The sequence below is a fragment of the Anomaloglossus baeobatrachus genome, chromosome 8 (assembly GCF_048569485.1).
Source record: "Anomaloglossus baeobatrachus isolate aAnoBae1 chromosome 8, aAnoBae1.hap1, whole genome shotgun sequence".
Classification (NCBI taxonomy): Eukaryota; Metazoa; Chordata; class Amphibia; order Anura; family Aromobatidae; genus Anomaloglossus; species Anomaloglossus baeobatrachus.
This window is the reverse complement of record NC_134360.1, coordinates 88,907,473-88,920,335: the sequence shown is the minus strand read 5'-3', so window position 1 is coordinate 88,920,335 and position 12,863 is coordinate 88,907,473. Positions and strand designations below refer to the sequence as shown.

Here is a 12,863-nt window from a genome sequence, read left to right as displayed (position 1 = left end):
TGTGTTTTGGGGGAGCTCTGCAGGCGGATGTTCGCCGGGACGGTCGGCAGCTCGGAGCGGTGATGAGGAAGCCCGTGTGAAATGGCTCGGAGTTCGGGGCATGAGTTGGAGTAGAGTTCGCCCTTAATTGGCGTATTATAGCCGGATTGGCAGGGAACCTGATGTTTTAATGCTGCATGTGGGGGGGATTGATATTAGAGTAAGGACGGCGAGAGAGTTAAAAAGGGATATCAAGTTGGACTTACTTCAGTGTGGAGGGCGTTCCATGGCATCGTGAGTGTGAGGTCCGATATGGTAGCCCGGATGCAGTGGCGTTTTGGGGGGCGGTGGATTGGATTCACAGGGCCCGGAAAATAAATTGAACCTGGCGATTGGCAGGTTTGTAGCGTGGAACGGAGGTTTGGTGGTTTGATTTGAGGACTTGGAGAAGTCCACTGAGTGTTACGGGGGAACCGGCAGATTAGGACCAGGGGGTATATATCCTAATCGCCAGTCGGGGCCCACCGTGCTCCAGATGACAAGGAGCTGCTGGCACCTGAGGGTTAGGCGGAGACTATAGTGCTGGATGGCTCTGAGATAACCCAGGAACTCTGGGAACCGGTCACGTGTGTTGGGACACGTCAGACCGGACGACAACCCGATTAGCGTTTTGGTGCACCTAGCGCTACACCAACCACGTGTGCAGGAAACACGTCAGGCCGGGTGGTAACCAGGTAGCGTTGACCGGAAGACCGCCACGAAAGCGCCCTGTCGGCCACGTGTGTAGGACACGTCAGGCCGAGCGGTCCTCCGATTAGCGTTTCTGGCCACCTCTCGACTGGCCACGTGTGTAGGACACGTCAGACCAGATGGGTACACCAGTAGCGTTGACCGGGAAGCCGAGGAAAATAAGGAACACCCTGTTAACTCCACAGGGGTCTTGGAGTACGCTGTCCGTGCGCGTAGGGGGCACAACCGGACAGGTGGCGCAGCAGGTGCGTTGTCCGTGTGCGTAGGGGGCACAATTGGACAGGTGGCGCAGCAGGTGCGTTGTCCGTGTGCGTAGGGAGCACAATCAGACAGGTGGCGCAGCAGGTGCGTTGTCCGTGTGCGTAGGGGGCACAATCGGACAGGAAGCACAGCAGCCGCAACCCAGTTAACGCCACTGGGCTGCTATAGCAAGACTGGAATGGCAGGAGGGAAGCACGGCGCCTGACCCTGATGTGCCGAGCCACGAATCTTGGCGTGACAGGCACCGTTCGCCTAACCCTACCTACCGCTTCCCAACATAGGCTTATGCCGCAATGAGGCTCTAACATGGAGGTGTGCTCTGACTGAGCAAAAGTGAAGACTGCGCACCTCCATGTTGTCTCCAGCCCCTTTTATAACCTGGGTCCGCCCCAAACCCAGGGTGGAACCACCAAGGTCCAATAGCAGAGTGCCATGTCATCAGTGACGTCACATGCGACCTATCCGGAACCGCCACGTCATTGATGACCTCATGGCAGCCACGCCCCAAACACTTCACCAGTCATCGTCTGACGACCAATACTGAGGTGCCAGATCATAGGGGCGGGCCTCTGCGAGCCAGTCCGGAGTTGCCACGTCATCAGGACACCTGACACCCTCTGCCCTATCAGGGCCTGCCACCTCACGGACATGCTCAGTGAGGTCCTTACCGGACCTAGCCTCTGATGCACTAAGTGTCTGAGCATGCCCAGTAGCCTGAGCAACAGGCTCAGAAAGCAGACTATCAGTTTGAGCATGCTCAGTAGGCACATCCCAGAACTTAGACACAGCACGAAGTCCAAGTACCTGTGCAAAGAGGCTGTTAGGGTTAATTGTGGGAGCATGCTCAGTAGCCTGAACTGAGGACTTAGTCTCAGACATAACACAATCAGGCTGAGCATGCTCACTAGGCAAAACACCGGGCTTAAACTCTGGCTGGGGTAAATCAGCGCACGCATGCGCACTAGCCGCCTCTCCACACTTAGACGTGGTGGAAGGAACAGCCAACTGGACGACCCGAGGCACGGCCAAGAACGGCAGCCGGCGCCTGGGCGCAACAGGAACCGCAGCAGGCTGCTTGCGGCTATGGCGGCGCCGGTTCGTAACAGTACCCCCCCCCTCTAGCGGCCCTCCCACTCGAATGGTCTATAGTCGCCACAGATACCACTGAGCGACGGGCGGAAGATGGAGACATGCAGTGGGAGCTACAAGACTCGCTCCACCGTGTAATCACCCCAGACGACCAGTCGATATGTGGGGAATGTTGCTTCAACCAAGGAATACCCAGCAAAATATCATCTGCACCCTTAGGGAGAACCAGAAATGAAATGGTCTCCCTATGCCCAGATGACATGGCAAGGGTAATGGGCACTGTCCGCTGGTGAATTACCTTGGGCAACAAGGACCCATCCAATACACGGACTCTCACTGGCCTTGGCATTTGCACCAGTGGGATGGCATGCCGCCGGGCAAAAGAGGAGGAGATGAAACTATCCCCAGCACCTGTGTCCACACTTGCCCTTGTGGACCATGTTGACCCCTTAAAGGAAATGGACGCGGGAAACGTCACCCTAATGGATGACGCAGAGTCCAGTCTACCTCCAGCTATGGTCACCAATCGTGGTCGCTTATCCTGACGCTTTGGGCAACGGTTGGCATAATGACCATACTGCCCACAAGCGAAACAGGAAATGCCCTTGCGACTCGAAGACCTAGCAACACCAACCCTAGAGATGTCCATAGGGACAGAGATGTCCTCTAAGGGAGGTGCAGTAGGAGAGACCACTACAGTGGCTGAACGACCCTCTGACCTGCGCTCCAGCTGACTTTCGGAGGTCCGCAGGTCAATGCGGGTAGCCAGAGTCATGAGGCCCTCAAGGGTAGTTGGTACCTCACGCGACGCTAATGCGTCCTTCACGTGCGAGGCTAATCCCCTCCAGAACAGTGGAATGAGAGTCCTCTCTGACCACTCCAGTTCTGCAGCAAGTGTCCTGAAACTCACAGCATATTGACTTGAGGAGGTACGCCCCTGCTCCAAAGTCAGTAGCTGTAGGGCCGAGTCGTGAGTGACCTGAGGCCCCAGGAACACTTGTCGCAAGGACTCCAAAAACTCCTTAGAGTCCTGTACTACGGGGTCATTCCTCTCCCACAATGGTGTAGCCCACTCCAGTGCTCTATCAGAGAGCAAGGAGATGATAAACCCCACCTTCGACCTCTCTGTAGGAAACCGTGCAGCCAACAGCTCTAGATGGACTGAGCACTGGTTCACGAATCCCCTACATGCCTTGCTGTTCCCCGTAAACTTGTTGGGCAGCGAGAGGTGAGGGAGGGTTGGAGTAGGCTTGGTGACTGACACCATTGCAGCCGCTTGAGCCACCACATCATCCATATCAGCAGCAAGAGCAGACTTCTCCAGAGACCTCACTCTGGCATCAAGCTGCAGCATGAACTGACGTAGCTGCTCCATCTCCGCCATGCCAGCCAGACCCTGGCGCAGTCTTACTGTTACGGGGGAACCGGCAGATTAGGACCAGGGGGTATATATCCTAATCGCCAGTCGGGGCCCACCGTGCTCCAGATGACAAGGAGCTGCTGGCACCTGAGGGTTAGGCGGAGACTATAGTGCTGGATGGCTCTGAGATAACCCAGGAACTCTGGGAACCGGTCACGTGTGTTGGGACACGTCAGACCGGACGACAACCCGATTAGCGTTTTGGTGCACCTAGCGCTACACCAACCACGTGTGCAGTAAACACGCCAGGCCGGGTGGTAACCAGGTAGCGTTGACCGGAAGACCGCCACGAAAGCGCCCTGTCGGCCACGTGTGTAGGACACGTCAGGCCGAGCGGTCCTCCGATTAGCGTTTCTGGCCACCTCTCGACTGGCCACGTGTGTAGGACACGTCAGACCAGATGGGTACACCAGTAGCGTTGACCGGGAAGCCGAGGAAAATAAGGAACACCCTGTTAACTCCACAGGGGTCTTGGAGTACGCTGTCCGTGCGCGTAGGGGGCACAACCGGACAGGTGGCGCAGCAGGTGCGTTGTCCGTGTGCGTAGGGGGCACAATTGGACAGGTGGCGCAGCAGGTGCGTTGTCCGTGTGCGTAGGGAGCACAATCAGACAGGTGGCGCAGCAGGTGCGTTGTCCGTGTGCGTAGGGGGCACAATCGGACAGGAAGCACAGCAGCCGCAACCCAGTTAACGCCACTGGGCTGCTAAAGCAAGACTGGAATGGCAGGAGGGAAGCACGGCGCCTGACCCTGATGTGCCGAGCCACGAATCTTGGCGTGACAGGCACCGTTCGCCTAACCCTACCTACCGCTTCCCAACATAGGCTTATGCCGCAATGAGGCTCTAACATGGAGGTGTGCTCTGACTGAGCAAAAGTGAAGACTGCGCACCTCCATGTTGTCTCCAGCCCCTTTTATAACCTGGGTCCGCCCCAAACCCAGGGTGGAACCACCAAGGTCCAATAGCAGAGTGCCATGTCATCAGTGACGTCACATGCGACCTATCCGGAACCGCCACGTCATTGATGACCTCATGGCAGCCACGCCCCAAACACTTCACCAGTCATCGTCTGACGACCAATACTGAGGTGCCAGATCATAGGGGCGGGCCTCTGCGAGCCAGTCCGGAGTTGCTACGTCATCAGGACACCTGACACCCTCTGCCCTATCAGGGCCTGCCACCTCACGGACATGCTCAGTGAGGTCCTTACCGGACCTAGCCTCTGATGCACTAAGTGTCTGAGCATGCCCAGTAGCCTGAGCAACAGGCTCAGAAAGCAGACTATCAGTTTGAGCATGCTCAGTAGGCACATCCCAGAACTTAGACACAGCACGAAGTCCAAGTACCTGTGCAAAGAGGCTGTTAGGGTTAATTGTGGGAGCATGCTCAGTAGCCTGAACTGAGGACTTAGTCTCAGACATAACACAATCAGGCTGAGCATGCTCACTAGGCAAAACACCGGGCTTAAACTCTGGCTGGGGTAAATCAGCGCACGCATGCGCACTAGCCGCCTCTCCACACTTAGACGTGGTGGAAGGAACAGCCAACTGGACGACCCGAGGCACGGCCAAGAACGGCAGCCGGCGCCTGGGCGCAACAGGAACCGCAGCAGGCTGCTTGCGGCTATGGCGGCGCCGGTTCGTAACACTGAGCAGTATTTGAGGCGTGAGGGGGTCCATCTCACGGATGGCGGTTTGGATTTGAGGATGTTGGGTTTGAGGGATGGATTGGAACGAGTATTGGGGGTGTGGGGCGCCCGGGCCAAGTAAGGTGTCACTTGGCCGGTCTGTGGCGGGGTGATAGGTCCGTTCAGAGAGGTTTGGTGTACCGACAGTAGGTTTGTTGGTATGAAGCCACTCAGGGGGAGTGGCTTCGAGTTGGATGGGAACTTGTAGGCGGAGGTCCTGCAGGTTCTGGGGAGGGGTAATTAACGATGGAACGTTAATTACCCTACACCTCGGGTCGGTTGGGTCACGGCCGAGGTGGTCCCCTGGGTCGGTTGGAGGTTACGGCCGGGGGATAGGGATGATGGTTGCCCTCTCGGATGGACCTATCAGGTGTCATTTTGTGGAGAATATGTATATATGTACAGGTTCAGGTGTTAATGGGGTGGCATGTTGAGCCACAAGTTTGGTACATATATACTGTTTAATAAAGCTGTGGCCATTCGGCAATAAAGTCGGAGTCTGTGTCGTTACTAATATATTTAAAGTAAGGGCTAAGCCACACGGCGAGAAAAACAGTGCGAGTGGAGTGCGATAAAACATCGCATTCCACTCGGACCAATTCTAGCCTGTGTGTCAGCACACATGAGCGATTATTTTCTCAGCCCTAATCGGACTGAGAAAACAATCGCAGCATGCTGCGATTGTAATCCGAGACTCTTTCTCTCGCACCCATTCAAGTGAATGGGGCGAGAGAAAAATCGCACTGCGCTCGCGGTACACCGGTGTACCGCTAGTGCAGTGCGAGAATGGCAATAGCCGGCTACGCAGGAGAGGGGGAGATAAATCCCTCCCTCCCCTCCTGAGTGCTGGCCCGCCCCCCGCAGCTGAGGTCTGCTCGCACGAACGGACCTCAGTTGCAAGGACACATGCATGACACTCGGCTCTGCTGTACTGCCAGCACGAGCCGAGTGTCATGCAAGTGGATCGCAGTAGTGCCCGTGTGGCCCCAGCCTAAGGGGAAGTTTGTCATTGGAGACCCGCCTATCCCTTATAGATACGTCATGTTTCTGCATAGATGTTAGAAGGATTCAGCTAGTCTGTTTTTAATCGCGTGATGTCATAGACCTAATGGAAAAGAAAATAACTAGGTAGAAAGGCAAACTTAGCAATTGTAAGTACACATTGCTATATAATATGATTGCAATATATAAAGAGGATACAAGTTTTATTGGGACTGCTTCATTAACTGGCTACTACATTTACAAGTCCACTACTTACCGAGTAGCATGGGTGATGTGCTTTTAAATTTAAATGAAATTAAATCTATCACATTATTCACATCAACATGAACAGTTTTGTGAACCTGAAAATAAAATTAAAGCAGATAAACTACAAGGTTTATAAAAATGTTCTTGTACAGATCGGTATACTTAATAATAAGTGAGTTACAGTAGCTAAATTAAAGTTACTGGCAAATGCTTAATGCTGACACGTTACCTTTTCTGCAAAGAATTGGATCAAAACTCATTGATAAAAAAAATATGAACTCTCCCAGACCTAATCATAACTTTTTAAAATTCTTGATATATGAAGAAAATATCTATAGTATGCCTCATTAGCAATGTGAAAATAAACAATTTTACTTACAAAACAAAAGTTATCAAATAGTGCCCTGACCATAACCATACCATTTTCTCGCAATTAAAGAAGTTGTCCAGTTACCAAAACTGATTTTTTTTGTCCTAAATCTTACTAATATGTGCCTCTCCACACATCTATTATGCTATTTCAGCAATATTACCTTTAATCGTGCTCTACTAGCACATCCTCATTGCTGGCTCCAGCTTTGATGGGGTTATAATGAAAGTGTTGGGTTTTTTATTTATGTATTAATAATAGTGATTATGAAATCAAGTATTTTTAATACAAAATTAAACTCACTGTTATTTATTTTTTTATTTAATTCTAATTTCACTGAAGCACTGGGGGCTGCCATCTTCGATTTGCTGTGTGTAATGACAGTTACCTCCTTTATGGCAGCCCTCTATGCATTCACGCTGTCGTGCTGCGACCCTATACTTAATCCAGGACAGCTCCCTGCTGTGACCTTGATGCGCCCCCTCGGCTGTCCAGATCACAGCAGAGGGAGGAGATCGGCGCCATGTTTGTGCAGCTCACAGTGTATGCTGTGTGCTGCACTTTCCCCCTCTCACCCGTTCAGCATGTGTGAGTACCAGTGCCCCTCCCCCCACCACCGCTGCTACCATCTCCAATGACACCCTCTGCTCTCCCCCCTACGTCGCCACCACAGCTACCCCCCCACTCTCCTTGCCGCAGCCACTGTGGGCGTGCATGCAGAGCATTGTCGTGCAGGCATGCATGCAGAGCATTGCATGTGGGAGTGCATGCATGCACAGCATTGTGTGAGTGCATGCAGAGAATTGCGTGTGGCCATGCATGTATGCAGAGCATTGCATGCAGGTGTGTGTGCATGGAGAGCATTGCGAGTGGGTGGGTGTATGTGCATGTGGCAGAACATTTCAGGCGGGCGTGCGTGTGGCAGAGTATTGTGCGCGTGCATGTGGCATAGCATTGTGTGCGTGCGTGGGGTAGAGCATTGTGGGCGTGCATGTGGCAGAGAATTGTGTGCATGTATGTGGCAGAGCATTGTGTGCGGGTGTGCTTGCATGCAGAGCATTGCATGCGGGCAAGAGTGCATGTAGAGCATTGTGTGCGGGAGTGCATGCATGCAGAACATTGCGTGCGGGCGTGAGTGCATTCAGAGCATTGCAGGCGGGCATGCATGTGGCAGAGCATTCCAGGGGTACGTGTGGCAGAGCATTGTGTTGCGTCCATGGGGCAGAGTATTGCGGGTGTGCATGTGGCAGAGCATTGTGTGCATGTATGTGGCAGATCATTGCGTGCAGGCATGCGTGTATGCAGAGCATTTGGGGGCGGGCATCTATGCGTGTGTGTGGCAGAGCATTGAGGGCGGGTGTATGTGCATGTGGCAGACCATTGCAGGCGGGCGTGCATGTGGCAGAGCATTGCGGGCACACCTTCATGCAGAGCATTTGGGGGTGAGCATATGTGCGTGCATGTGGCAGAGCATTGCGGGCAGGTAGGCGGACGTCTGTGCATGTGGCAGACCATTGCAGGCGTGCATGCGTATGGCAGAGCATTGTGGGCATGCGTGTGGCACAGCATTGTGTGTGTGCGTGGGGCAGAGCATTGCAGGCGTGCATGTGGCAGAGAATTGTGTGCATGTATGTGGCAGAGCATTGCATGCGAGCTTGCGTGCATGCAGAGCATTGCGTGCGGGCGTGCATGCAGAGCATTGCATGCAGGCAGGCGTGCATGCAGAGCATTGTGGGTGGGCATCTGTGCTTGTGTGTGGCAGAGCATTGCAGGCGGGCGTGCGTGTGGCAGAGCATTGTGGGCATACGTGTGGCAAAGCATTGTGTGCGTGCATGGGGCAAAGCATTGCAGGTGTGCATGTGGCAGAGCATTGTGTTTATGTATGTGGCAGATCATTGCGTGCGGGCATGCTTGCATGCAAAGCATTTTATGAGCTGGCATCTGTGCGTGTGTGTGGCAGAGCATTGCAGGTGGGTGTGTGTGTGGCCGAGCATTGCAGGCGTACGTGTGGAAAAGCATTGTGTGTGTGCATGGGGCAGATCATTGTGGGTGTGCATGTGGCAGAGCATTGTGGGCATGTATATGGCAGATCATTGCATGCGGTCATGCGTGCATGCAGAGCATTGTGTGTGGGCATCTGTGCGTGCATGTGGCAGAGCATTACAGGCGTGCGTGCGTGTGGCAGAGCATTGCGGGCGGGCGTCTGTGCATGTGGCAGACCATAGCTGGCGGGCATGTGTGCGGCAGAGCATTTTGGTCGTGCGTGTGGCACAGCATTGTGTGCATGCGTGTGGCAGAGCATTGCGGGTGTGCATGTGGCAGAGCATTGTGTGCTTGTATGTGGCAGATTATTGCGTGCATGCGTGCATGCAGAGCATTATGGGTGGGAATCTGTGCATGCGTGGGGCAGAGCATTGCGGGCGGGCGTATGTGCATACAGAGCATTGCATGCAGGCGGGCGTCTGTGCATGTGGCAGACCATTGCAGGCGGGCCTGCATGTGGCAGAGCATTGCGGGCGGTCGAGTGGCATAGAATTGTGTGGATGTATGTGGCAGAGCATTGCGTGTGTGCGTGCGTGCATGCAGAGCATTGCATGCAGGTGTGATTGCATGCAGAGCATTTCGTGTGGGTGTGCATAGATGCAAAACATTGCGTGCTGGCGTGCGTGCATGCAGAGCATTGCGGGCGGGCATCTGTGCATGTGGCAGAGCATTGCAGGTGGGCGTGCGTGTGGCAGAGCATTGCGGGTGTACGTGTGGCAAAGCATTGTGTGCGTGCACGGGGCAGAGCATTGCGGGTGTGCATGTGGCAGAGCATTGTGTGCATGTATGTGTAAGATCATTGCGTGTTGGCGTGAGTGCATGCAGAGCATTGGGGGCAGGTGTATGTGTATACAGAGCATTGCAGGCAGGCGGACCTCTGTGCATGTGGCAGACCATTGCAGGCGGGCGTGCATGTGGCAGAGCATTATGTGTGTGCGTGTGGCAGAGCATTGCAGGTGTGCATGTGGCAGAACATTGCGGGTGGGCGTGCATGCGGTAGAGCATTGCTGGACTGGGGCGTGCAGAGCGGGTGGGGAGCACTATGCAGCTGTCCTAGGTGACACCTTAGACATTTGTGGTCACCAATAAAATGGCTCCGCACTGTGATCCTACACTTTATCTTCCCTTATCCTTTTGGAAACATTCCAGATTGGGAGGGGAAGCTGTTACATCACACACAGGAGAGCAGATTCTGCCCACTTTTACAGCAGCTGTAATGTGAGCTAGTTCTACAGTAGCTCTACAGCAGGATTTCAGTAGCTGCTCCCCCTAGTGTATAAGAGTGGAATATATCACACTTTTTAATTTTTGTTTTATATTTTGCTCAATTAAAACAAATAATAATATTTAAACAATACTTTACATTTTTCAGTTATTGAAATTTTTTTGGGATGACACCTTTCCTTTAATCTCTCTCCTGACTTCTTGGGTTCAGTTCTTACAACTCCCATGATCCTTTGCAGTGGCCTGTATCTCACACCCACTCAGATCTCCACCCAACTCATCCCTGCCAGCTTTCCTGTGTTTGCACCTGCTGCATGTTATTGAATCACAGAGAGAGAGAGAGAGGTCACATCAGCTCCAAAGCGGCTATCTTCTGCTCATTCTGATATATAGTTTATAGCATGTGTGCGTGCCACACATACACACACACACACACACACACACACACACACACACACACACACATATATGTAAATATAAATACATGCACATATATATATATATATATATATATATATATACACACAAACACACACACATACTGTTTACACACACAAACACACACACACACATACTGTTTACACACACACACACACACACACACACACACACACATATACAGTATATATATATATATATATATATATATATATATGCACACACACATACACATGTATATATATATACATATATACACACACATGTATGTACACACATACACGCACATATATACATATATGTATACAGGGTGGGCCATAAGTATGGATACATCCTGATAAAAACAATTAAATTGGAATTCAAAATGGCGGCTTGAGCGTCACCCAGCCACAAATGTTTTGCCCCTCCCATGCATTAATATACTACAAACGGTAAGGTGATATCAGCGGGGTGTATCCAAACTTATGGCCGACTCTGATATATATATCTAGATCTATATCTATCTATATATTGCAGGGCATTGCGGCCGATGATGCTGCCCCTGACTGCTGAGCCCCTCGCTATGTCCTCCCATGGTCACCTCTCCCTCCTCCTCACTGTGCAATGCCCCCCCCTGCCCCCCTTCCTTGCTGGGACCTCCTCCAGGTCATATTAGCAGCCTCCAGAGTCCCCCCTTCCTCTTACCACAATCTGCCCTCAGGGTGAGCATCATCGATGGACCCCCTGGAAGCAGCGGTAAGAGAAAGGATAGGACGGGAGGGAGCCGAATGGCTTGCCTCCCTTGTGGGCACCAGCTCCCAACTGCCGGTTCCCAGCAGCGGTGGGCTCAGATCTTCCAGACCCTTCTGTCCACCGCAGCGTCTAAGCCCCACCACAGATCCCAGGCGCAGGGTGGCCCGGTCCAGAAGGTCCGGTCCGCTCTCACCCCCGGCCCCCGAACCCCCGGCTCCCTTGGCAGCGCGGTCGCTGCTGCCACGCAGCGCACCTCCACCTTCGCACAGCAGGCATGGTGCGTCCCCCCGGATGACGCGGCCCCCATGTGACTCACCGTTACATGCAGAGGCTGTGTCACATCCGGTAACCATGGCAGCCGCATCACTTTGTGTGACGCGGCAAACATGTGACTATACGTCACTTGCGATTTTCGGATCCTGGACCGGAAGTGACGTCAGAACAGAAAAAAGCGCTAAATTTAAAAGGAAATACAGTAATAAACATACATGCTGTACATCACTTCCCGCCCGGTGTTTGCATACATTACAGAGAAAACGTGGTGCCCTGCAGCAGCCTCCCACTCATCCTCCATACAACAATCTCCCCTTTAACGCACAGCAGCAGCCATGATACACTATGGGAGCATCCGAAAGCAGAAGCTCGTCAGCAGAGGGGTCAGCACACTCTGACTCACACCAGCAATGCAGGGACTACCATGGGCACCTTTCCCAAGCAGACTATAACAAGAACATGGATTACCATAGAGAGGAGGACCCATCATTACCTCTGACACCCCCATGCTCCCACCTACCACTACAACAGCGGGAAATCCAAGGTACCCCACCATTAGATTTACCACTCCTGCAGCCCCTGCCGACTCCTGCAATCCACCCATTGCCCATCCTGCCAGTAAACCACTTGCAGGTAGAAACAAGGCACTCTTTTCCCGCACGCGTGGGGTCAGCCGAGCGAGGCATGTCGGCTCCCCGTCGCGGGCCCCTTAGGGGTCTGGAACACAGAAGATCGCCGTCCACTTCCCGCAGCAGGAGCCGAGATAGCCACGAACGCCATTCCCGGTGCTCAAGGCAAAATCACCACTCCCGCTCGTCCAACCGCAGCAAGAGGTCATCCCGCAGGAGACACCACACACCATCCAGCACTGCGTCATCCGACTCTCGCCGCAGCCGCTCACTAAGCGGCCCTCCAGGCGAAAGGTCTTCTGCCCACCGCAACCACGGCAAACCACTACCGGAACAATGACCCCAGATTGCGTCACAAGAGGACCAACCGACAACATCGGCCGGTGAGTACAGCTTTTCCAGCGCTTGGGCAGGGGGGGCCCATGCAGGGGTAGTCAGGGAAGCGGGTCGTACACCATCGGGAGTAGTTCTGGTCAACCCCGTGTTTGTACAGCGCCAGGATGTAGCGCAGCAGCGTCCCGACTTTCAAAGGGACATGTTCTACTGCGGTGTATCACCGCTAGGAACTCACCTAACCCCAGATACTGTAAGAAAATTTGGGCAAACTAATACATTAACATCTGGTCCCTAATATCAGTAGACCAAAACACCGTTGACAAAGAAAGGCGAGGCAATGACCGCTAATTCGCTAAAAAACCCACTGTAACCAAGATCATAAAT

At 53.2% G+C, this 12,863-nt stretch overlaps 1 protein-coding gene across 1 annotated transcript in view; it reads right to left on the bottom strand.

The window, feature by feature from the left end:
• MEI1 (meiotic double-stranded break formation protein 1) overlaps positions 1-12,863 on the bottom strand; it is a 902,984-nt gene that overhangs the window by 53,151 nt on the left and 836,970 nt on the right. The window contains exon 25 of the mRNA XM_075321882.1: positions 6,445-6,529. Coding sequence (XP_075177997.1) covers positions 6,445-6,529 — 85 coding nt within the window. The remainder of the gene's footprint in view (positions 1-6,444; positions 6,530-12,863) is intronic.